The 26358-nt window shown below is 48.6% G+C and overlaps 1 protein-coding gene across 1 annotated transcript in view; it reads right to left on the bottom strand.

Moving 5' to 3' along the window:
• Positions 1-1151: 1151 nt before the first annotated feature.
• The window catches only part of LOC309410749 (uncharacterized protein), a 28506-nt gene continuing 3299 nt past the window's right edge, over positions 1152-26358 (bottom strand). The window contains 22 exon segments of the mRNA XM_082007195.1: positions 1152-2460; positions 2883-3038; positions 3812-6346; positions 8120-8274; positions 10018-10138; positions 10395-10520; positions 10952-11269; positions 12045-12204; positions 13464-13765; positions 14221-14364; positions 15222-15391; positions 15597-15724; positions 18017-18210; positions 20104-20334; positions 20541-20687; positions 20970-21114; positions 22060-22242; positions 22681-22859; positions 23179-23340; positions 23647-23745; positions 24234-24330; positions 24923-25150. Coding sequence (XP_081863321.1) covers positions 2239-2460; positions 2883-3038; positions 3812-6346; positions 8120-8274; positions 10018-10138; positions 10395-10520; positions 10952-11269; positions 12045-12204; positions 13464-13765; positions 14221-14364; positions 15222-15391; positions 15597-15724; positions 18017-18210; positions 20104-20334; positions 20541-20687; positions 20970-21114; positions 22060-22242; positions 22681-22859; positions 23179-23340; positions 23647-23745; positions 24234-24330; positions 24923-25150 — 6202 coding nt within the window. The 3' untranslated portion in view covers positions 1152-2238.

Below are 26358 nucleotides of genomic sequence, written 5' to 3'. Positions count from 1 at the left end.
TCTCATCATTGGGTAACAGCTGCTGAAACAGATTCAAACCACATTTCACTTCTGTTTGGCATTCTAAATGTCCTGAGCGTTTTTCATAAAAAATCAAGCCCCTAACATCTCCGACTTTCTCAGAAAAAAGTGCGTTACCCAAACCTTATGTGACCCCAGAATTATTTCTTAATATCCTTATACCATGGTAATCTTTATGCCCTGAGGACCTCTGACCGTCTCCTGATGATGATCATCTTTTTTCTCTGCAAAGTAAGTGTTGGGCATTTTGCTTGTTTTAACACAAGTTCTCCTCCCTGTCTTTATGCAATATTCACGTGTCTGAAGGAACAAGAAACACTGGAAATGCTGAAAAACTAAAATTGTTTTCTTAAATAAAAAGCTTGCCCGCTTGTAAGAAAAAAGTTATTTTGTCCTTTTTAGTTTGTTTTGTTTCTGCTTGCATGAATGTTAAATCCCAGGGGGATTATTTCACTTCACTTACTATTGGTGTGGATGTTTTTCAATGCTCGTATGTAACCTTTGGTTTCATGTTCTTTTGATGTTGGTTCTGTATTTATACACACGTACCCAACCTCGATGAAAGTTGTTCTGCACACTCATTAAATACAGTTTTGCATTCCTTTTGCTTTCTCTTAAGACCAGGCTCAGAAGGAAACATGATTTGGAAATGGAGGGAGGGTGTTTATCTGTCTTTAGATAACTGAAGAGCAAGGTCAGGCTCTGCTGCATTAATTCAATTTTTAGCCAGCCAGCCAGCCAGCCCTATTCACATTTCTAGCATACCTACCTGGAAGACTTGAGAACTGATAAAGTTTAACCCCTGTTGTATCTAGAAAAGATACGACTTCTCCTGTGCTTTCCCTTTTGGCTGGTTCATGAGTAAGGACATGCATACTTGACTGACATAAATATGCATTTTGCCCTGAGCGCCTGTGAAGATTCACCGCCTCAGGGAGACCGGGGTGCACCAGACCCATAAAAGTACACGGAAGCGCAGTCTGGCGACTGCTGCTGCTGCTGCCAGCACCACTGTCAGAGGATGCAGTAGGGTTCAGTAGCTGGAATGTACATTCTTACACCGATAAAAAGAGCTTAGGTCTCTGACTCGGTCCAATACTGGGATCACGATGTCCTGGTTTTGGCTGGGATTTTTCTTTCGTTTTTCTTCCTGACAGCTGGTATAGTGCTGTGCTTTGGATTTGGTATGAGAATAATGTTGATAACGCACTGACGTTTTTGGTTGTTGCTAAGTAGTTGTAGTGTTTCTACTCAGTCAAGAACTTTTCAGCTCCCCGGGCTCTGCCAGCAGGGAGGTGCACAAGGAGCTGGGAGGGGGCACAGCCAGGACAGCTGACCCAACCTGGCCAAAGGGATATTCCCCACCAGATAACGTCATGCCCAGCGTATAAACTGGAGTTGTCGGGGTGGGGGGGTGGGAATTGCTGCTCAGGGATGGGCTATGGATCACCGGGTAGTGAGCAATTGCTGCACCGCGCATCACCAGTTCTTGTATATTCCTTTATCACTAATGTTATTATTGTTATCCTTGTTGTTTCCTTTTCTTTTGCTGTCCTGTTAAACTGTGTTTGTCTCAACCCATGAGGTTTTTTTCCCCGAGTCTCTCTCCCATCCCACCTGGGCGGGGGGTGAGCGATCAACTGCGTGCTGCTTAATTGCTGGCTGGGGCTAAACCACAAGACACGATTAGCACGGCACAGCAGTATGAGACCAACAATTGCCTGAAGGCTACAAGTGCTGGCACTCCCTCAGGTCCCTGCAGATCTGATACGATGCAAGCTCCACTGTTAACGGAGTCAAGGGAAAATGGAAGCAGTCAACAAGATGAGTAAGACTCAAGGGGAACATCCATGGAATATTCTCTATTTTCAGGCAAGTTCCAGTTTTCTGACTTTCCTCCAACCCTGCCTGACCTTGAGGCGAGTCAGAGACTAGACCTAGGTGAATGATGTTGTTTGGCCAGGGCCAACAGATGTGTCTAACTGACAGTGACTGGGGTGGCCCCTTCCTGACAGCCAGACAAAACTCGGCCTGAAGCACAATGCAAAGCTGTGCCCATCAGGACAGCCACAGTGGTTTTTGGCGAGAGCTCTCCTACTCCTCACCTGGTTCTGTAGCTCAGATAATCGACTGCAGCGAGCAGGAGACTCCTCCTGTGAAGAAAATGCAAGCGTTTCTTTTTAGTCTCCAGTTTGGTCGGGGCACGGTTGAATATATTCAACTTCCGTTATTAGGTCTGTACTGGGGGGCTGCTGCCACTGGGAGTTGCCATTGTTCCTCCTTGTGGCCACAGCCTCCTCCCACCAAGTCAGATTCTGTCCTCACCTCCCTAGAAGCAGGCATCTTGTGCTGGTCAGACTCCGAGAGAGAAAATCCACGGGCATCTGGCAGCGACCGACCACCATAAACTCTCTTCAGTCTCCTCCGTTCACGTTCCACCTGCACGTTGCAGAGGAGAAAGGGTCACAGAAACCTGCCACCGAACAAGGAGCAAAAGGACCTCTGGACATCACGCCATGGCAAGGAGATGTCTGCTCAGAGACTGTTCATTGCACCAGAGAACGTTACGGGCAGAAGGCGCTCGATGTAGACTGTGCAAAGAGAAAGAGCAAGAGGAAACAGTTCCTGACACACACGAGAGTCAAATGGGTGTGTGGGCGAGAAGGGTGGTACCGGAGTGAATGTGCATTTGTGAGGGCAATGGGGTGCCAGAAGAGAGGGAAAGTACAAAAGTGTGTGTCCACAGGGGGAAGTGGGAGAGGGAAGGAAACAAGCAGAGGACTCCAAAGCGCTGCCTGTGCAAATGTGTTGTGCTCCAGAGGACCGCGAGGCTTTGCAGAGGCGGCGAAAGCCTATTTTACCTGCTCAAGAGTCCTCCTGAGCTCAGCATTGAACTGCTGCAGCTCCGTCTTCTCATGTGCCAGCCTCGCAACTGCTCGCTGCAGACATTCCAGCCGCTGCAACAGGAGTCCCTTCTCCGAGAGCCACGGTAGCTGCTCCCCTTCTGCAACAGCCTGCTGGGTGTCCAGAGAGGAGATTATGGGAGCTGGTGCCACATAAAGGTTAGGAGGGCCAGGATCAACACGCCAGGGAGAGTGAGCGGACTCGGGAATGGACAGTGCCAAGTCCCTTCTTCTCCTCCTGGTCCACAGGCCAAAACAACACACGTTCTTCCTAGGGGCCCTCCTCCACATCAACTTGGAGAAATGCGCACAAATTTGCCTTCGTGCTTTTTGGACTGTGGCACACGGACATCCTGAGTGTGCAGTGAAGCTTTTACCCTGATCAGGCAACGCTACAAATTCCATTCTATTTAATACAGTGGAAAAGCTGCACCTCAGAAATCTGCACCTCTGAAAGCATCCTCTAAGCACCGGCAGTGTAGCTGCTGTTCAGACATCGCTATAAAATTCTACCAAGTTTAGCGCATTAGTTTGGTCCGCTGTGCCCTTTCCTTTCCATGCCCAATCCTAACCATGACACGCCGGCTAAACTTGCCTAGACAGGAGATGGGAATTACCCACCCCCAACCTTTGGACTTGACTGAGTTTTCACAGCAAGCTCTGTAGTTCTTTGAGTACTTCTGGACTCAACAGAACACATTCGAGCATGTGAACGGTCTCTGGCCGCAGCTACACAGACAGGCAAGCCTGCTGGCTGCAATCCTGGTTTCTTTGGCCAAGCAGGTCATATCTTTATGGGAAACATATATTCCCATGTTTTTATGGGAAACATCTTTAGAATCCCTTCTAGACATTTTAGGTGACTGATGATCAATCACAGTGCCTACCTGAAGATGAAACCGGTCCTTGTCCCTCTCCGAAACCATACTCTGCAGGATGGCTACTTCTTGCCTCAGAGTCCCATTGGCCATTTCACTCTTGGTGAGGGCAAGAGTCAGTGCTTGTGCCTTCTCTTTCCATTCGATTTCTCCGCTTTCAGTCTGCTTCAAAATAGCAACCACACGCTCCAATTCTTCCCCCTTTGCTCTCCTCTCATCTTCCAGTTGTCGGCTTAGCTCCTTCTGCCTTTTCAGGAGATGGTCTCTCTCCTGGAGAACTTTCCTCTTCTCGGCTTCCTCTTCCTCCCATTTCTGGAGTTTCTGGATTTGTTTCTGTAGGGTCTCCCCTTCACCGTTCCATCGCAAAGCTGATGCCAGTTTTTTCACGAGTTCACTCTGCCTCCTAAGCTCTCGTTCTCTCCCTGTCAGAGTCTTCTCTAAATACCTGACTCTGTCTCTCTGGCGCTTGATCTCTTCATCCTTCTTTGTCAGAGTCTGCTGAACGTGCTGGAGGTCTTCCCGAAGACCTCTTATTTCCTCTTCTAACTCTTGTAGCTCACCTTGAGCCTCGGTCTCTCCTTCCCTCTCAAGCAAGCCTTCTTCCAGGAGCTTCTCTTGCTCTCCGTGCTGTCTAAGCTCTTCGTTCTTCTTGGTTCGCCTAAGCTGGAGATTCTGCAAGGCCTCCAGGTCTTCTTCTTGGAGCTCCAGTTTTTGCAGAAGAGTTGCATTGTCTTCATCTCTCTTCCTCACCACTTCCTCAAGCAGATTCACTTGCTTCTGGCAGGATGCTAGTGCTTCTTTCACGCTTTCTTCATGAAGCTGCAACATGTTCATTTGCTCTGTCTGCCTGAGGAACTCCAAATGGTTCTTCTTCACTATTTGGCTCATTTTGTCTAGATCCTGCTCTAGACTCTTGGCCTGCTTGCCTTCCAACTCCTTCTGCTCCTGAAGGGCCCGGACATGCTCTTGCAAAGACACTATCTCTTGATCTCTAGCTTCTAGAAACGATTCAGCACGTTCTAGTTTGTGCAGGATGGCTTTAGTCTGCAGCACTGCCTCCTCCTTTTGCTGTTGAAGCCTAGAGATAGTCTCCTCCAGAACCTCTATCTTTTTTTCGCTGTCTTTCAGAGTCAGTTTTGGTGCTTGAAGATGTGTTTGAGATGTGTTTTGCTCAGCTGCATGCTCTTCCTCCTTTTCCTTGCGTGCCTCACATTGCTTTCTAAGGCATAAGATTTCTTGTCCTTGCTCCTGTAGTGCCACTTGAAGATGCTGCAGAATTTCCTTCTGCTGTTCAGAGTCTTGTTCTTGTTTTTGGAAGGCCTCAATCACTTCCCTCTGAGACTCAATCATTAAATCCTTGTCTTTCAGTATTGCCTTAGTGTATTCTAAGTCTCTGTGTAAGATATTAATCCGTTCTTCTGTTTTTTCCTCATAGCTCCTTGTTTGCTGCTTGTGCATGTCTAGGAGTCTGTCCTTTTCTTTTAAGGTTGCTGAGGTCTGCTCCAGTTGGTCACGGACAGTCCTTAACTGCATTCCCATGACTTCTTCAGCTTCCTGGATTTGCTTTTGTTGTGACTCAAGCTCTCGCTCTTTTTCAGATAAAGAAACTGTCATCTTCTCTACTTTACCACGAAGCTCTTGCAGGTGTCCCTCTTGCTGTTCCTTGTACCGCTGCAAGAGACTTAACTGATCCCTTTGAGAATCACACTCACTCTCTCTGTCCTTCAGAAGTGCCTTCAGGTGTTCAAGGCTTGCGTGCAGAGATTTTACCTGTTCTCTCTCCTTTTCCAGTTCCTGCATCTGCTGAGTCAGAGACATAAGCTCTAAGTTTTTCTCCTTCAAGTTTCCTTTCATATGATCAAGATCCGCAAGCAGATTTCTCACTTGTGATGTACCGCGTTGCTCTAGAATCATTATTTTCCCCTCCTGGGATCTGATCTCCTGGTCTCTCCCCTCCAGCTCTTTGCTCATCTTGCTGACAGCAGCCCTCTGCAATTCCAGCTGCTTCTCCAGCTCCTGTATCTTTTCTTGCTGGGATCTGATCTTCCGGTCTCTCTCCTCCAGCTCTTGGCTCATCTTGCTGACAGCAGTCCTTTGTTTTTCATGCTGCTTCTCCAGCTCCTGTATGTGTTCTTGCTGGGATTCTGTCTTCTCTTTTTCCTCTGCTATGTCCTTAATAACCTGATCAAGAGCAGTTTTATGCATTTCTTTCTGCTTTTCCAGCATTCTCATCTGTTCCTGGTATAACTTCAATTCTCCCTCCCTCTCTGACAGGAGGGCAGTCATGTGAGTGAGAGTATCCTGCAAAGCTTTCACCTCTGCTGCGTCTTTCTGTAGCATCTGGATTTTCTCCCACCGCATTCTCAGGTCCTCATTTTCAATTTTTAAGATAGACAATGTAGTTTGGAGTTCATGTTCCCGGGAGTGATTCATATCATCTCTTGCTGTATTTGCTTGGGTTTCAGAGCCTGTGACTGATTCCTGAAGAAGTTTTATCTTCCATACCAGTTTTTCTCCAACTGCTTGAAGCCTCTCCCGTTCATGCTGCAAAACAGGGAGGAAAATATCTATTTTCATATATATATACAGAAAAATATATATAGGTCTAAAATATATCTAGACGTTTGTTTTTCCTACAAGAGTTGAACTCCAGCTCCAGTGGCAGTCAAGCACTGAAGTTTGAGCTTTTACTAGAAATTAGCAGCTATTCAGTTGGTTTCCCTGCTCGATGTAAATGTTCTGCTGTCTCTCAACGAAGATTTGGGAAGTGCACTGTGTTTACCAAACTCTGTCCACAGCTGATTTTTGGAGTCATTGTGAAATGGAGAAGTGGGAAAATATTGGTCATGTAAGAACAGCTGCGCTGGCTCAAATGTCTGAGCTACTCTCCTGCCTATAAGCGCATACACTGGGAAGAAAGCCTCAGGGTGGGGTAGACTGACATGATACCTCCCCAAGCCCAGCACTGTTCCAGCTTGTGAGAACTTTCGCAGCCTCCTCCTGAGGCCATGCAGACCTGCTGTATTTGCAGCACCCTTTGCCAAGGCGTTCAACAGGCCTGCTCTGCTGTAAGTACACCACCTCCTGTCCTCTGCCTGCAGCAGAGGCTCTCACTACCTTCATCAGGTGGCTCTTGTTCATCTCCCGGAGAAGAGAGTGAACGACCGCTGCCCCCTCTCTCCCTGCCTCTCAGGACGGTGGAGCCCTTTCCTGCACCACTCTTTAGGTTGCGTCTTGCCCAGCTTCTTCAGCCAGCCCCATCTTTCTTTTTGCCCCTCTCGGAAGCTCTTCTGGCTCTAGTGTGTTCTTCTGGGCAGGAGCTGCCAGAACTGCAGCCAGGATTTGAAGTCCAGACTAAGCATCATTTAGGCAGTGGCATGATGAAGTTCTCTCTATTAGGATGGGAAGAGAGAATACCTCATTCACCTTTTTTTTTGGTTTTGGACTTCTACTGTGCAGAATTTTCATGGTACCATCCTCTAGAACCCCACTGTCCTCTCTTGAAAGAGTAATGGTCAGATCACAGTCTATCACTCTGCGTTTCTGTGGCTGAAATCAGGACTAGTTTTCCCCTTGCAGACATGCATATTTAGCTGGATCAGCACTTTCATTTCCCAAATGCCTCTGTTTTCTCCCCGCTGTCTGTGCTCAGACGGGCAATGTTGAACAACTTTCTGTTATTATCCAGCTTTGTCTTCTCCCCCTGTTTTCCTGATCCATTGAGAAATCTACATATGGATTTGGACACCAATAATTGCCAAACCATGCAAGGTAAGTAAGTAAGCAAGGTAAGCAACAAGTTTGGAAATTACTTTGACTTAAGCTTCAAGCATAGAAATCTTCAGAACTGAGGAAAATAAACACCCCAAATCATAACTGAGTTTTCTATGACTATGGCATCTTTTCCTACTTATTCACAAGAACGCAACTGGAAATGTTAAACCAGAAAAAACACCACTGGTCTAAGCAGTATTCTTCTGCTCTTGTAGTGGTCTGTGGTCTCTCCACATAGTCTGTGACATTGGTCATCCTAGCAATCTCTCCTTTCTGGACTGTCTTCTCTTACCCAAGGCGATGACCCTGCTAATGCAGCTACACGGCCTGGCAGGAAAGCAAAAGCCTGGGAAACAAGGAAGGAGGAGTGGAAGGAAGGGGAAAATGAGGGAAACTACTCTGCATCTTCTCACATCTGGACTGAACCTGTACACCACCACCCAAAATCAGCTCTCCAACGGAAAAAGTTGCTCCTCAGAATTAGTAACAGAAGGCAAAAAAAAAGTGTAAGGAATGGCGCTTCACGGCATCTGCCAGCCTCACCAGGACATCCTTCCTTTGCTTCTCGGTACTCTCCAGTTTCCTTGCCAAAGATGCCACCTCTTGATGCAGAGTCACAGCCTCCTCCTTTAGAGCAGTGGCCTCTTCCTGCAAGGCAGCTTGTAGAGAGTTCTTCTTGCGTTCTGCCATCTGTGTCTCTGCAGCAGCAAAGGGGAAGGAGAAGGAGAAGGTGAAAAGCGAAGCAAAACCAAACCCTGATTTGCACCCTATCGAGAAAACATCATTTTTTCTCTGCCTGTCTGTGTTTTCCAGGACTAAGCCCACACGGGCTTTCAAAGTAGACATGAGTACAGGAAACTTCCAGGCAGAGAAAAAAAAGAAGAATGGAATGTGGCAAGGTTCAGAAGAATATGAAAATGTGTTTGCTCTTCTGCTTGTTGAAAGGCCGGGGCTAAGGGCATGGCAGCACATCACCCACAGTGTCAGAAGCAGGTTGAACCAACGTCCACGAAGCAAGGACACAGACAGCAGGTGAGAGCCAGATCTAGTGCGCGAAAGGAAAAGGAAGCAGCAGCAAAAGCAAAGACTGACTATAACACAGCTAATTGACCAGGAAGACTTAAGAGACGTTAGAGAAAAGAACAGATGTCAGTGTTGTGCTTGAAGATGCACTTTGCTACTTGTCCAAAAGGACGCTGGGCAGTACGTTGTGCATGGGCAGAAAAAAGAAGAAAGGAAGTATCCCAGTGATACTAGGACAACAGCAAGGCCAGAACAATTGAGCATCACACCAGGACCGAGACCTGAAGCAAGGAGGACTACAGATAGACAGGAACTAAAACTAAGCCAATAGACCAAACTGATAGACAGGAACTAAAGAGGAAAAGAACTGAGGCGTGGGCCAAGCAGGATCCATCCAATGGCAGAATTTAAAGTACAGAAGCTCTTATCATATGTAACACATGTGGTAAAACTACGGCTGTTCCAGAAAAAGGGATGATCTAAGGCCTGAGACGATCTCTCCTGTAAAGAGTCTGAAAAATGACCAGCAGTGCCATCTCAGAGCGGGAACATGAAGAAATGCTGAGCACGTAAAGGCAGGACATGAGCAGGCGACAGCCTGTGGCAGAGGCAATGAGCAATGCCCACCCTTCCCTGTTCCTGCAGTCTGAGACACGGAAAACAAGGCGATGAGATGAAAAAGCTTTTCTGATGGGGAGAGTGGGAAAACAATGACAGAGGAAGGAGCAGGGATGCCTGTCCAGCTATGATGTAGAGAGGCCAATAGCCCTGGAGGCTCTGGGATGGCCTGCAGATTAGAGGAAGAGGTGACTAGCTACATGTGAAAAACAGTTTATAGATAAACCCAACGTGAACACGTTAGCAAAGGCATAAGTAAGAAGTGGCTAGGGAAGTCAGAACCTGTGTTTGCTATGGCTCTAAGCTCAGACACCAAATCAGTATCAGCAAGAAAACAGGTAAGAAGGATGCAGAAGCACGAGGCACCGGGGAACGAGGAAAAGCAGCAGAAGAAAGGATGCAATAACACAGGAACTTAACACTGAACTAACGCTCGGTGAATCTGCCACGTAAGAGGAAAAGGAAGTCACTAAAGACAAGCCTTTTTGCAGGTTGGTGCTGTTACAGAGCATATGGAGACGGATGCTGTGAGGCATCAAGCTACCCCTACCTAGCAGTGACCCGTGACCCGAAGGCACCACCTCTGCACATGTGTCACCGGTAGCACAGCGAGATGCACTGCCAGCCACTGGATCCTTCTCTCTCAAAAGCTTCCACTAGTAGTTCTACCGAGAAGTCTCTTGCTTGTTGTTTTACTCCCTTTCCCATCTCTGGGCACTGCACTTTCCCTCTGCCTGGTATCAGAGAACCCCGCTGGTGAGACAGGACGGGGTCAGTGGGTTGGAAAGGAGAAGCTGTACCTTCCTGGCTTTGAGCCAACTGTTTCTGCAGCTCTTGATTGTGGGCGCTGAAATGGTCCCTCTCAGCTTGCCTCTTGCTCAGCTCCAGCTTCAAGTCCTCTATCTTCTTCCTCGCATCATTCTGGAAGAGGAGAGAAGAGAAGCATCACCTCACTGCTGGCAGGAGACAAAGAGGTGCAAACGCTAAGGCAGAAGTAGCCAAGGCAGGAGGGGGTGTTGGACAGTAATGGTAGCTGTTATCATCATTCTCCTTACTCCCCACGGCAGCAAGCCAACCTGCCCTACAAGAATTTACCCCCATTCTGGCTTGGGCACTCTGCTCGTCGGTTCTGTCCCGCCGAGGGACAGGATCTCTGGCTGCACCAGACATACGTTACCAGATCTTGCTGAGTCTGCTTCAGGTGCTGACGCAGGTCTTGTAGGGCTGCTGCCACTCTGTCCACTGTCAGCTCTGCAGGGGGGTCCCTGGCCTGAGAAACAGTTTGGCCCCACACATGTCCCTGTTCTGAAGAAAGAAGCCATTCTGTTTCAAGCTTTAACTGAAGGGCCTCCAACCAACAAGGCCACCTTTCTACACAGGAGAAGGTGGCGGTGCCTTTGACGTCGTCCGAGAGCTCACATTACAGCAAGACGTGTGTCACAGGCTAGCGTTATTTGGATGACCGCTAAAGCCAGCGCTGCCCCAAGGAAGAAGGCACGTGCCCTCTGACTTGGCATGACTTGGGCCCTCTTTCGTTTTCATGCTGGTCATTTCTCCATGTACAAACATGGACTTGCCTCTCTGCAGCGATGACAGGCTTTCAAGACTTCCCGAGGCTTGAGGCAGCCGAAGCGGAAAGGATGAGGCTACCACATCGGGATTACAGCGAACCACCCCTCCCTCCATCTGCTCTCCTGTACGTGCTCTATGGACTTGCTCAGCCAGTCTGCCACACTTGCCTGAGCTCCAAGCGACCAAGTCTCTGCTGTCACAGATCGTGTGGTGGAGAACCAAGTGCAGTTGCTCCAGCTGGGATCGCGCTTCACAGCGGGCGCTGTCAGCCTGCTGACGCTCCGCGGCCAATGCCTCTGCTCTGTTCTCTGTGCTACGAAGCCTCAAGCGCAGTTCAGACGTCTCAGCCTCCAGCGTGCGCAGAGTCTCCCTCAGGCAACGTTCGCCGGCTCGGGACTCCTCCAGATCCTGCAGCAGCTGCTTCTCTTGAGCTGCCAGGTCAGCCTCCTTCTCCAGCACTACCGCCTGCAGTGACTGTATCTAGAACACAGACGCACAGAGCCTCAGGGACACCGCTGCTCCTGAGGCAGCGGAGCGGGAACTAGAGGAAGCAATGAAGGAGAAATCACCTCAAGCAAATCAACCACTGGAAACAGAAGGCACAAAGCCAAGGATTCAAACTGAGCAAAATAAGCTAGAAACAGGTATCCGGAGGCTGAGGGGCCCGAAGGCGGTTTCCCCATCCCCAAAGGAACGATCAAACTGTCAGGCTTTCGTGCTTTCCAACCTCAGAAACGAAGCTCTGTGGGCGGGGTGAGTGTGAGAGCGGGTGGCTGGCAGGTGAGGTGGCAGATCAAGCATCCCCACATGGAGAGAGGGGCTGCCAGGGATGCTCAGGAGTAGAAGTGAAAGGGAGACAATCAGCATCCTTCATGGGGCATCTCCAAAATGCCCGAGGAACCGGCTGAGATGGAAGTGACTTCCACAGACTGCCATAACCACTTCTGTTTCACCAGACTGCTCAGTGCCCGTCGAAGGCAGAAACGCCATCTGGGGACGACGTTTGTAACAGAGGTACTGAGAAGCTCCAAAGGAGCCTTCCGTTTCTCCTCAGAGATTTAATGCCGTGAACCATGAGAGAATAGGGGAAAGCACAGGCAGAACATCGCAGATCCAGCCTTGACCTCCATGTGCAAAGTCCCTGGGCAGAGTACAGCAGGTGTGTACGTTGTTGGGAGGGGAAACAAGCTGGGGCCTACAAGCTGAAGGTGGGATTCTATGTCCCTGGAGAAGAAGATGCTAGTGCCTAGCTCACCTGGTTGTTGAGCTCTTGTATTTCCCTTCTGTGGTCTGAATGCAGCTTCTGGGCCTGGTGAACAGCAGAAAGAAGCTGAGACACCTCGTTTTGCTGGGCAAGGTTGTTTTCTTCCAGGGTTCTGAGGCTCAGTTCCTTCTCTTCCAGAGACAAGGTCAGCCTGCCAGACAAAGCATGCAACTCATTGCTACGTGGCATAACGTTTAATAAACTCTTAGGACTTCCACCACCAAGGGGAAAAGTGCTTTGTCTGCTGAGGTTTGTCTAAACATCCGGGCTGCTGCTTCAGTCCTAAGGCAGGTTGGCAGCCACACCCAAGCATGTGCCCACTACGCTTGCTTCCACAGAAGAAAGGGGAATTACTGCCTACATACCCGATCTTTCTGGAGATGGGAATGTGAATAGAAACACAACCAAGTCCTGAAATGAAGACATCAGGGAAGAGGAAAGTTTTTCTTCTGACTAATGAGATGCCAAGGGAGACGTTTTGTCAATAATGCAGAGACATTTTCTCCCCCTAGCTTGTATGTCCTGATAGGAAGAGCAGCAACTGACAGCAAGGTGATCTTTGGGGAGTTTTGCCAGCACCCATATCACTTTCAGCTAGAGAAATGACGGCTGACACCAGCCGTGGTAATGGAGGCTTGGAGGAAATGCTCAGATCCGTATAGAAGTCGCAGGATCCCTCGCAGGGGAAGCAAGACTGCACTGCCTTTTATTTCTCTTCTTCAGGGAAGACATGTGCTGAAGACTGGCAGGACTTTACCAGGGGAAGTAGCCTGCCTACCCTTTCTCTTCTTTCGTGCACTCCTTGGACAGTCAGTCCTATCTGCAGCTGCTGAGGCTGGCAGGGACCCTGCTCGAGCCTCTCCAGACACCTGTGGGGATTTTCTGAGGAGCGAGGAAACAGATGGCAATCAGAAACATTCTTCTTTCCTGGGTGTCTCAGAGGGGAATCTGGCTTAGTTCAAAACCATGGTTTTAAGATGGCTTCTCCCAACCAGAGGTATCGGGATGGAAGACCGATACAGATCCCAAATGCTTCAAGTTTACTGGACCCGAGGAGGAGCTGATGGATCAATCCAGCTCACTGTACTGCAGCTCCACCTGCCTCCTTCGGTGCATTTCAGGTTTGAACCCCCTGCAAGTCTCGTTTATCAGTATTAATGTGCCGACCTAACAAAAGAACACCGCCTTTGAAGGGAAGGACTACTCCAAAAGCCACCGTCTTCAGAAAAACAGTAACTGAAGGATTAGAAGAAAATGAAACACAGCATCAAGAGAATGAAACATCTCTGCATGGGTAGTTCAGAAGTCTGCTTTTTAGGAAATGCTGCCAGAGCCGCTTGTATATGCAAAGATCTGGAAATGGCATCAAGCCATCAAACAGAAGGGAGACTCCCACTGGCTTTTGTTTACCTGGCTTTTTCACTCTCAAGGACCTTCAGCAAAGCCTGAAATTCTCTGTTGCAGTGCTCCGCTTCTTCCCATCGACTCCTTTCCTCCTGCAAGGACTGCAGACACGCTTGCAGCTCCTCATTCTGATGTTCTGCCTCCTCCCATTGACTCCTCTTCTCCTCCAGGATCTTCTGGAGGTGCACAACCTCCAGCACCTTCTGCCTTGACAGTTCCTGTGCCTCACTCAGATCTTGCTGAGCTTTGCGGCCAATCACTTGCTGGGACTCTTTGGAGGCTGCTAACTGAGACGTCAACTCTTCCACCTCAAGCAAAACAGAACAAAGCAGTCAAAGACTACAGCTTGTCACTGCCAGACATATCACACACTGTGAGGAAAGGGACAGAACAACTTTAAATTTCACCCTGTCACGACAGTACTAGATTCACAGTGGATACAGCCGACTTGTTGAAAAATCCACGTGGGTCACCACGTTCATCTGAAAAACCACCTCACGAAACATGGCTAGCAGTAACTGGCCAGCAGAAATCCATTCTGATGATCGCTGGCAAACAGGCAGAGGGACTAACCCATCTGTCCAGGGCAGCAGCTGCAATTCAGCTGACCAGTAAGTCTCCTTCAGACCAGCTGAGATGGAGACCACAGTAAGGTGGCAGTCGGAGGGACTACCCCATCAGCCTGCTGCTCTGCAATGGAAAGGCAAGAAGGGGAGAGACCACCTGTTTGATGACTGGAGTCATCTATTGCTGTTCCAGTCACCTGGTTTCGTAGAGCATCCCTCTCCTGCAGAACAGTATTAATTTCCTCTTTGGTGGTTTGGATTTCCTCATTGTGCCTCTTCTCCACTGCCTTGATCTCTCTCCGAGTTTTGTCCAGCTCTGCTTGCAGCTTTTCTGTGATGTTCTGTAAACACAAATGGAGAGCAAGTTACTGGCACGTGCCATCAGGGTCACCTCTCTCCTCTTCCTGTCTCAGAATCACATTCACTCAGCCACTTCTTTCTGCTTTTCTGCCCCGCTCTGCTTCTGCTTGCCTGAGGAGTGGAGGAAAAGGCTTCAAGATGAACTCCCAGACAAGCTCCGCAAAAAAAAAGCAAAGCTTCATCCCTCCCACAAACCCCCACCTCAACAGTGCACAGCAGTGGCTCTCTGCCATCCATAAATCATGTCCCATCAAGGAACTTAAAGGGAGGCTCAGCACAGAGAAGAACCATAGAATCATTTAGGTTGGAAAACACCTTTAAGACCATTGAGTCCAACCACAAAGAAAAGGGGATGTCTCCTTCCCCTCTTTGATGGCTGCCTGTTTCCTAGCACCTCTCTTCTCATGATTTCTCTCTATTCTCAGAGTCTCTATTTTCAAAGCTCACCTGCCTTTTCATCAATGACAAGGTGCAGGTGGACTGCAGGGTGAGAAAGAGACCAGTACCCTGATGCCCTAGTCACAACACAGGCCACGAACTGAAGTACCAGGAACCAGGGGCCTGTTCCGTAAGCTGCCACGCTTTGGGTGGAGACCACCCAATCTTCTGTTGAACTCGTCTTACGCCCACACAGAACCTGTGGCTGCATATACTCTCCCACCATAGCCCCGTGGGTCTTCACGGGCCTTCAAGTGCGAGCCATTGGCTCTGCTGCCTGGCCTAGCAACGTGTGGCCTGTGACAGATGATTGCTGCCCTTTCACATGCTCAGGCTGTTCTTCTCCTGAAGCCAGCCCACAAGGCTTGCGTCAAGAATTCAGAAGCATATTGTTTCCTACCAGGTCTTGCAGGAGCTTGTTTATTTCCGCTTCATGATCAGCCTCCTGAAGCTGGAGGGTACTGTCACACTGCTGTTCTGTCCGCAAGAGCTGCTGCGCCATGTTTTCCCGTTCCTGCTTCATGAGAGATCGCTCTGCTTCCAGCTCATATCGAAGGCACTGCACTTCCCCTGCAAACACGGCAAACAGCAAGATTCAGAGTCTACACAAGCAGCGCTTCTGACTTTACTGACCTTACGCCATTTGAATTTCGGTCTAGGAGGGATCTGCCTCCAGCTCCTTCACTCCTCAGAAGCACTGCGGACACAGAGCCATTTTTATACCACCTTCCCTAGGGCAGGGCACCACCAGAAACAAGGCACATGAGGCTCTCACCTTGTATCACCTCCTTGGCTTGCTTGACTGCGTGAAGTTGGATTTCAAGCTGACTCCTGCTGATCTCCAGCTGAAATAAGTGCTGCTGAGCCTCAAACAGGCTGGATACCAGGGTCTCCTTCATAGACCTGCAAGTTGTGAATACGGAGAGAAAGGAGCTTCTTGCTCCTGACATCCACGCAGACTTATTCCAGTAGGAAGTCGTTCAAGGTCCCTACACCTGAGGATGGAAAATGGCTTGCATGGAAACTTGTATACAGACATCACATTTCTACCGTTGCAAGAGCAATGCAGGCCCCTCCGAGGGAATGCCCGGGCTTTCCTTACGACCTAGCGTAACGCAAAAAAGCCCAGCCGAGTTTGATCTCAGTAGACAAATCTTAAATTGCTGTTGTCCGATCTAGGACACGCGGGTAGCTGTGCCCACAACGTCTGTGCCGGCAAGCAAAAGCCCAGCCTCTGCTCGCAGCCCTTAATCTCATCAGCACTTCCAGGTTGCTCTGCAGCAGCACAGAAAACAGAAGAGTATTACCCTGACTCGTGACTTTTTAGTGCTGTTCATAGCATAGGTATAGGTAGGTAGTTTTCCAGACTCCCTATATTTAAAAGGGGCCAAAGAAATACATCAGGTGATATAGTAAAATCTCATGCTGGTAGCAGCATTTGTAAGAAATCAGAACTAGATTTTATCTGAACAAGAACGATCTGAAAGGAGAGACAGGTATCCTTCCGTTTAAACGCTGGGAAGGTCAAGAGAAAAACTTGCTACCTTTATTTCCACGTTGCTAACTAAGTAGGCAGTAGCCCAAATGACTTGTCACTCCTTAGACAGGAAGCTGTAGTACTGCAGAGGCAAACTGTTACTCCAGAGACTTCAACCAGCTGGTGCATAGATACACAGGATTCTGGAACCAGGAGCTGCAGTTACCTCCCTGACCTCACACAGCGCCCTGCGTGCCAGCGTCCTCCAATACACAGCACCGCCTCACTAGTACAGGGATGCCATCAGGGTAACGTCCTTCAGGGCAACGGGGCACCCGAGTGGTACAACAGTAAAACCCTCAACGGGAGGATTTCACTGCTTTGATGGACAACGGAGGATCGATCTCCAAGAAGGAGAACAAGCACAGATTTCTGATTACGCCGATCTCGGGCAGTCCAGAGTAAATGTGCCCCATTTCATGGATAAATAGAACTCAGGCTCTAAAACAGAAAAGATGGGACTCCAAAACTGTGACAACAAAAGGCTCTTGAGAACAGCATCTGGCAAGAACAGTTGCTGATTTTTCATTATCTATTGCCAAAGGTTCTTCATAACTAACTGATCTCTTTTTAAAAATAGCATTTATCTCTTTGGCGGAAAAAAAAAAAAAAGGAGCTGAACATTTAATAATTTAATAACAGCCCAATAATTGACCAAACATAATTCAGTTGGATCAAATAAGAGAAGCTGGAGCTCCAAAGAAGCAGCAGCTCTCAAGAAACACACTGAGTCAAAATGGCGTTTATCAGCCTTGCTAACAACATACTCTGGAGTGGTAAAGTGTAGAAGTCAAGAAGTACGACAATCAATCTCAAATACCAAATGTACAGATCTGCAAGTTCAGGAGTCTTCTAAAAAACACCTAAGAGGAGGACAAACATCTCAAGTCTTTTTCTCTTTTTCTTTGTGGAAGGGAAAAGCAGAACTTGTCACATGTGATCTCAGAAACCCGATACAGCAGAAGCACAGAAGCTTGTTCCTTCCCTGTATAACTTCTCCGCAACGTCTGTCTCTGAACAGCAGGTGGTAAGGAGCCCAGGACCCAGGCATCAGTGATGGGCAACAATCCCCAAAGACTGGTGAGAATTCAAAAGAGGTTTCTCTGCTGCTGCTGTAACCAGCTCTAGGTCCTGCACCATACTTGACAGGAGTTAGCTTAGAAACAGAAGGCCCTCAAGATTTTCAGCCTCTAGCTTCACCCTAAATGGCAGTGTCCTCCTCACAATGTCCGTACGCAACAGCCTTGAATTCTGAAGATCCCATGCCAAACTACTTATTAAGGGAAGATCTATGTTCAAAGGCACAGAACAAGAAACCAAAACTAGAGAGAAACTTCAGGTTTCAGTAAATGTCTGCATGGTTTAATTGCTACTCAACGCAGAGCCAAGTTGGCTTGCTTTGGACTTCACACCTGTGTGAAGTGCAAGGGGGCAGAAACATGAGCCCAAGGCTCAGGGGAGCTTTAGCTGTCAGAAAATAACACTCAAATCATGGTAGACTCTTTTTTCTTTTGGCTCGAGAGTCTTCCATTTTCTGTGCATGGAAGGTGAAAACATCTGAAAAGCACGCAAGATGCAATAAATCCTCGTGTAATGATTACCTTTATAATTACAGACATTAAATAACGTCCTGCCTAGGCTCTCCTCCCTGCCTTTACCTGGTTTCCGCCAACTGCTCTGAAAGGCCTTGGTTGTCCCGCTCCATGGCTGCCAGTCGCACCTCTAGGGCGGCCTTCTCATGCACCAGCAATTCCTTCTCTTTGGATGCCTCGGCCAGCGCGTGCCCTTGGCGACAGGACTCCTGGCGCAACTGCTCCAGACCACTGCTTGCCAACTCTTGCTGATGGTAAACCTGAAAGCGGGACAAAATACAGTTAGAGCCCTTTCTCTGGAGTTCTGTGCAGAGCCAGCCAGTGCCACTGGTGAACCAGCTACCGCAGAAAGAGCTCCTGTACTGTGGGCTGAAAGCTTAACAGCATCTGCTGTATACCACGCTCATACCCTGGGCTGCCAAAAGGCACTGGCACCGTTAACTTGGAAGAGATGCGTAAGGCCCTACTGGCGTGCCGGGGACCACACAGCTCCTTCACGACAAACGTACGTATCCCACACTACGTGTTTTCATGCACAAATTCTGCATTTTCCAGAACTGCCACCTTGCAAACTGACATTCTACCAGGATCTATTGTAGTGCTGGAAATTTTCAGGAAGGTTTGAGCAAAAGCATCTTTGCTCATGGGAGAAAGTGAAAATACACATGGTTTCACCTTCTAGAAAAAGAAAATACTCAAAGTGTCACCTACTTTGGTGTCTAAAGTCTGGCTGATGTGGCCAAAGAGATGGTAGACTCTGTTGGCACAGTAGCTCATGTCAAGAACACTGTTTACTTGTCTTACACAAACAAGTTGTCTAATATACCTTGCTGGTATTCCAGCTTGAAGATTAACCACAATTTTTGGGCTTTTTTCTTCAGTCTAACACCGCTGCTGGGTATTTGCCAAACATACCACATACTCCAAAACTAAGGCTATCTAACAGAGAACAGACCGTCAGAAACAAACAATTCTCTCAAAGCTATCCCATAATACCCAAGATCATACATTGTGACACTGACATTTCCGTGATGACAAACTCCCTAGTCTCCTCTAGGGACATGATTCTCCCAAGCTCTTCTTCCAGGCTACCAAAATCAGTTAGTCCTGACTGAAGAGTCTTGTGTGATCACCTCTTTCTCCTCTTCTTCCTCAACGCCTAAAGAGACTCTAACAATCCATAGAATCACAGAATCATTTCGGTTGGGAAAGACCTTTAAGATCATCGAGTCCCACCGCACACCTAATAATGGCCAAGACTGACACCCACCTCGCTACAACCCCCGTTCAGGTACTTGTAGAGAGTGATAAGGTCTCCCCTCAGCCTCCTCTTCTCCAGGCTAAACATCCCCAGTTCCCTCAGCTGCTCCTCATCAGACTTGTGCTCCAGACCCCTCACCAGCTTCGTTGCCCTTCTCTGGACACGCTCCAGCACCTCAGTGTCTTTCTTGGAGCAAGGGGCATAAAACTGAACACAGTAGTTGAGGTGGGGCCTCACCACTGCCAAGCACAGGGGCACGATCACTGCCTGCCCTAGTCCTGCTGGGCAGGACCTGTTTCTGACACAAGCCAGGATGCTGTTGGCCTTCTTGGCCACCTGGGCACGCTGCCAGACGATACGCAGCTGGCTGTCGACCAGCACCCCCAGGTCCTTTTCCCCTAGGCAGCTTTCCAGCCACAAAGTTGCATGTATGTCTTACAATACCATTTCAACAATTTCAGGATGTCACTGCCACTCTTAGCAATACATGACAGCAGGCACTGACTTGCAGCTTTGTCCCGCTCTCTAGGCTCAGACAAATGGAGTTTTGAAAGTTGCAGACTTCTCAATGAAAAACATAAATAGGAACATGCAGCCCTGCTTTTCACCTCAGAAAAAGGACTCAGAGCTACACAGTTTGCTGCTTTGGCCACATGTGAGAGTAGTAGCCCCACTCAGATTCATGGACAATGCAATCGTCTCTTTGCAGCTTATCAAAAGCTCTGCAAGCCATCAAGACGTTTCCAAGAAGAAGTAAACATGACAGTAAAAGCATGACCTCCAGCACTGCCATGTGTCTCCTGGACAAAACCACTGCAGAATCCAACGGATGCAGCTTCACTGAGCCAAGCAGCCCAATGCCCACCCAGAAGCACCAGGTTTTTGGTCTCACCTGACTGAGTTTCTCTTGGGTTTCTTCCTTCTCCTCTGCCAGCCACCTCAGCTCTGCCTGCAGCCTCTCCTGTTGCTCCTCTGCTTCCTGCAGCAGCTGCTCCAGGTGGGCTTTCTCTGTGCAGAGCTCGTCATTTGCTCTTTTACACAGGCTCAGCTTCTCCTGGTCAGACATCTTTGCTCTCGCCATGTCGGCCACTCTACCTGACAGAACTTCATTCTCTTGCTCCAGCTACAATCACAGAAGCAGAGAGGAAACAAAATACAGTTTTATGTATAAATAAAATACAGAGTTTACTATGAAGAAGCTTTGGCATGCACAGGAAGAGGAACAACATGTCCATATTCAGTCAGCCGTACGGTCGGAAGGCAAGAAGTCTCAGAAGCAGCAGCAGCTGGAGACAAACACCTCACAAGCTCTTTGGCAGCGCTGCTCACCTGCAGCACAAGTTTGTTCAGCTGCACTTTATCCAGTGCGAGAGCTTCATTGATGCTGCTCATGGTTGCTGTTGCAACATGCAGATCAGCATTTTCAGCACTCAGCTCACTGTGAGCCCCGGTCAACTCTGCTACCAACTGCTCAGCCTGAAGAGACAAAAGAACAACATGACAATAAAAGCAGGAAAATCCCCGACTTCAAGCAGCAAGTCCACACCGCCGTGCGTTTCTGACATACTCCCAGTTCAGCGCTCCCAATAAGCACGTGGGGACTAACTACCCCAAAGAGCCTGGGTGCTCTGATCACCGTTTTCCAAGATGGAGAACAACGTTGTCCCTGTTCTCTACTGCCAGAAGCAGCATCTGCGGTGGTCTTGTTATCACAACTCCCTCTCCCACAAGCGCTGCCTAGCAAGATGGTGACCATACCTTCTCCAGTGCCACCGTAAGCTCGTGTTTCTCTTGCTTCAGCAGATCCCTCTGAAGGTGCGATTCCTCCAGTGCCTCTCTCGCGACTGCCAGCTCGCTCTGTAATAATGAATGTTTGCCTTCAAGTGCGGCTAAGTCCTTCAGTCTAGGAGAAGGGGAAAGGCAAACAAGTGGTTAATGTAAAAATATGCTCATTTCCAAAACCAAGAGCACATCCTGTGTCCCAGATATGGCAGTTTGAATGACTTCCAACAGCTTCCTATTTGCACCTAACAAATACTGGAATTCCCTGACTAGAGCTGCCTCACTCTTTGTCATTGATGTAGGTGAAACACTTGTCACTGAGAAAGTAAAACAAGCTTCCAGAAATCACAGAACGTTTCCAAAAGGTTCAGGTACTCTCAACCGCTTCCTGCCTGTTAGTTCTCTCTCTCCTTTTCCACACATTGGATACGAGACTTTCCAAAGTTCGTCTTTGGGCAAGACAGACTTTCTAAGTCCAGATTCATATTCCCACAATTGCTCTTGCCTTCAGCAGTGAGATGAAGGAAGAGCCTGCAATCTGTTTGGGGAGGAGATGTGTATGAATTTCCAGTCCAATAATCATAGGATCACAGGATGGTTCAGGCTGGCAGGGACCCCAGGAGGCCTCTAGCCCAATCTTCAACTCAAAGCACCTGGGGTCAGCTATGGGATCAGCCCAGGTTGCTCGAGGCTCTCTCCACTCGGGTCTCCCAAATTTCAAGGGATGGCATCTGGATGGCCTCCCTGAGCAACCTGTTCTGCTGCATGATCGCCTTCATGGTTCAAATTTTTTGTTCTCCTTGAATCCAGTCTGAGCCTCTCTTGTTTCAGCTTATGCCTGTCAGCAACTACTCTGGCCAGGTTTGGAATGACTTTTTTTAAAGGGTCATAAAGAAAGTACAAGGAGGCAGCTATGCTGTGTGTCAGTAGGTAGCCAGACCTGCCCACGCAGTCCCATCACCCTTCTGTGCTACAAACGAGGAGCATGCAAAATTCATTCTTTTACGGTGGGCCTCCTCAAGTCCAGCAATGCCCACCCCTGCCCAGAGAAAGCTTTAACGCTCACAGGAGCTCCTGGTCACAACGTGCTCTCTCCATCGCCTGTTGCTGCTCCACCTTTTCCCTCTGGGCTGAATCTCCCTTCAACTGCAGTTCAGAGTTACTTTGACGCAGACGCGAGGCTTCTTGCTCCGTTACTTCAAGCTGTTGCTGTAGCTCTTCCCTGGTTTGCTCAAGGTTTGCACAGTCACTGCAGAGACAAGGCTCACTTAGAAGAACACAGAGGCCTGAAGAGTCACAGGTCCCATTTTCATCACGCCAGGATGGAGTTGTGGGGAGCACGGTAAGGAAGAACTTGCTCTCCCCCTTGCCAGGTAACCGAGGAGGGAAGGAGAAAGGAAGGCAGGCTTTTGCCTTCATTCAGTGAGCAGCAGTGGCTAGGAAGGGCACCCAAAGAACACAATTCAGAGAAGCAGCATGTCGAGAGGGAGGCCTCTTGTAGTCCAACAACGCTCGGAATCTCCAAGACAGCCTTACGATGCACAGTAGAGCATGAAAAGCAGTGACAGGAGGATGACAAAGTGCCAAGCGTGGCAGGGCAGGCGAGTTCTTTGCCCATAAATCCTCCGGACTCCCAGCACTGGAAGCAGATTGCCTCTAGAGCGCAGGAGGAGGAGGAAACACTCACCTTTGGAGGGCTTCTACCAGAGCCTGGAGGTGCTGCCGGTGGCTGCTGGACGCCTTGCATTCCTCCTCCAGTTGCTCAAGCCTTTGCTGCAGCTTCCTGCACTTCTCTTCCTGCTGTCTGTGCTGCTGCTGCAGGAAATTGAGAGAGTCCTGCCTGGCAGAAAGCTCTTCTCTTACGGCCTGCAAGGAATGGGCAGGGAAAGAGCACAAAAAAGCCATAAGGAGCAGGGAAGATGGCTCCAGGTAGCTGGAGTGGAAGCAGCAAGCAGAGAGACAGCTCGCCTGAAGGCAAAAGCTGTCACGAGGGGGTGGAGATCAAGGAGAGAAAAGAAGTAGAACACAGAGCTGGCGAGACTGCCAAGGTAATACTCAAGGTAGCAATACTCGAGTGGGCAGGCTAGAAAGGAACTGGCTCAACTGGCAAAGTAAATGGAAAGCTGTCAAGCTAAGCATGGCATTAGCAGCTGAGCCAGCAGGGAAGACAAGCAGAAATTCTCACCTGTGTTGCTCCTCGCCTCCTTGCCAGTGCTTCCTGAACCAATACAAAGGCACGCTCTGCATCAAGGGGGCTCAGACAAGAGAGGATGTTGCTAGGCTCTGCATGTTGGGAACTCTCAGGGCAGGTAATGCTGACCGTACTGTCACTGTCATCTAACACCACCTGAAAGCCCGCATCAAGCCGTTACTCTTTGCTCATTCTATTGGGCTTCCTTTATCTATTTCTCCTTTTCCCCCCACTTCACCCTAGAGTCATTCAAAACTCAATTCTCTCATTTCTTCAGTCAACAAAGCAGTTTTGTCCCTGTGGCCACAAGTGCTCCGCGATTGTGGTCCCAACTCCTGAGCAACCTGATCCAGTTAAAGATGCCCCTGCTCACTGCCGGGGGGTTGGACTAGGTGATCTTTAAAGGCCCCTTCCAACCCAGACTATTCCATGGTTCTATGAGTCTCTGAACTCTGTACTCACCTCCATTATATCTTTTATCAGCTTCTGGAGGGAAAGATTCTCTTCTTTGACACTTCTAGTCAATGAAGCTTCATATTCTTTCTCTAATCGACTTCCTTCCTGGGAACAGAATAAGGCAAGGGTGGGCAGGGGAGAGCTGCTCCCCTCTGTAGCATTCCCATCCTCAGTAGCACTGCCATGCCGATAAGCCTCAGCCCTAGTGACTCCAGTATATTCCCTCCCACATCTATTCAATTTCTTCTTTGCAAAAACTAAGAGGAGAAAGACCAACAGCTAGTTTCTACAGACTGCTGTCAAGCTATCCATTCCAAGGAACTCTCATCCCTAGAGACTGAAAGCCACAGGCACAATAGCACCGCTGCAACCCCCCTGAGGAAGACACCTGAACTGTCTCCAGCCCCCCTGCCACTGCCTGCACCTGGACTGACTCCACATGGGCCCAACGCACGAGGAATATTGGGCCATGTGCCTGACGTTCCCAGACAGTTAGCACCTTTGCCACTCTTTCTCTTGAGGAAGCTACACCTCTTTGTGCTGAGCCTGGAGAGCAAACGCTGCGCCACCTCCCAGATAAAGGGAAAACATACTAGAATCTCCACGGTGTCGTGAAGTGTCCTCATGGTCGTCTCCTTCTCCTCATTCTGTTTCTGAGACTGTACAAGCAAGGCCGAGAGCTCCACCACCCTGAGAACAGAAGGTCCACGTGCCATTCCAGAAGCATTGCACACCATCGCCTGTTAAAGAGCTCAGCAGCTCCCAGAAGCATAGCAGAGAAAGTTCAACCCAGAAAATACAGCAAGGGCAGCATTCATCTCTACAGGTTCATATGCTCAATGTTGCAAAACAGCACTTCTTGCCCCAAAGAGGCCTTCTGCACTCAGCCTTGCAAGGACTTGTCAGTACACAGGTGCTACACTGCTTATGATGGCCCTGGGCAAATGCCTCCCAACTCCCTTTAGCACAGCCCTGGCTAGCAAAAGGGCTGTACGAGAGACAGAGCTCTCTTTATACTGGTCTCAACCGCTCACCAAGAACCACTTAACGGCAAAAGCACTGAAAGACGCAATCTCTTTTCCAGTCCGGGCTTACTCAGAAGAGCTGCTGTCACTCAGACCGTTTTTTCTGTCCTTTCTGCGGAAGGCAGTACTTTGACGAGGGACAGAAACAAGGCTGTGCAGAATGGCTGTGTTTTAAACGTGAGCACAGCCCAGCTAGGAATCCAAGCAGCAGCCACAAAAGATCACGCTGGCAACAGCCACATTTAAAACACCTTCACCTGTCTTGAAGCTCCTTCTTCTCCAGGTCCCCCTTGACTTGTAAGCTCATCACTTCCTGAGTCTCCTGGTTTATCTCCTGTCCCGCTTGCTGCTCTGCCCGATCCTTGAGGACAGCTCTACCCAGCGTGATGGGCTGCCGGAGCTGTACGACGGATTTTAGATGGGAGCAGTTTACAAGTATAGATCCAGAAACCCTCATTTGCTCTGCCTTCAGCTCAGACAAATCTCTGAAGAAGAATAAAGAAAGAGCTCATGTTCACGCCACCATCTTTAGCAGCCGACTCACCTCTGAAGCACGTAATTGTGCAACAGTAAAAGCTGGCAGGAAAGATGACATCTTCGTTGCGGACGAATCATTCATCTGACACTTTGGGACCAGGACACATCTTGACAGGTGAGCAACAAGTCTAGGGACGGTTGAGAAATGAGCCTGTTTTCTCCTCAGAGAGAGGAAGAAATGGAGGGCACAGCCAGAAGTCTTCATGAGCCTCTCATTACTCTTATTAACTGTTGCTCCTGCTCTCTCTTATTAATATCCTCTAGTTATCATCAACAGATGTAAGGCATTTTACCAAGGTCCCCAGCTTCTATACCTACCTAGGGGATCAGCCTTAAGCGGGCTATTATTATCAACCCTTGGACTGCTAAGAGGCTCACAACAATATCTACAGAATAAACATTCCAGCAAGGTGCTGTAAGAATAAGCTTAAAATGTTGTAGCAAAAAAAGCACAAATATCACAAGAATTGAATAGTAAGTCAGGCACACTCCACACACTAAGGATGGCTTATCGCCAAAGAAGGTAAATGGCTGACAATAACCCAGAGTTGGAAATAAACTGCATGCTGACACCAGAAGAAGGTACTATTACGGCTACGCTACATTTGTTTGTGTAGAAGGCAACTGTGAGAAAGGAACTTCAGAGAGCCCAAATACAAGAAAACAATCACAAAAAGAGGTATTGGACTAAGCAAAATTAATTGGATAAATGCAGAAACAGGGTAGAGAAGATATTCTTTCTCTCAGCAATGCTGGTACAGGACTAAGCACATACAAAGCGACCAGAATAAATGTAAGCTGGAATTGAGAAGAAAAAAAAAAAATATATCCATGAATGATCTCTCCATCGGGAGCAGTGGGAAAAGAAACTCAGTGAGATTTAAGGCAGATTTTCATCATTCTATAGAAGGGACTGCTCTACGTGCGGCATGCATAGCGCTGGTGAGTCTCTTCCAATGTGTCCACACACGCCTGTGTCTCTGTGAATATGCCCAAACATCACCATAGTCAAGTCACCTGAATAAGGCCCCTGCATTGCCTATAGCCCGAGCCCCTCAGCGTTACCTGAAAACCAGCATCGAACAAAATGCTTCTGAAAATAGCCTAAAGCACGCTTAATGCTTTAGGAGAAATCTGAGCTTTAGCCACAACTAAA

This window comes from Phaethon aethereus (assembly GCF_964289735.1).
Source record: "Phaethon aethereus genome assembly, chromosome: 16".
NCBI classification, from domain to species: domain Eukaryota; kingdom Metazoa; phylum Chordata; class Aves; order Phaethontiformes; family Phaethontidae; genus Phaethon; species Phaethon aethereus.
Note: the sequence above shows the minus strand (reverse complement) of the source record. Positions and strands in the feature narration are given on the sequence as shown.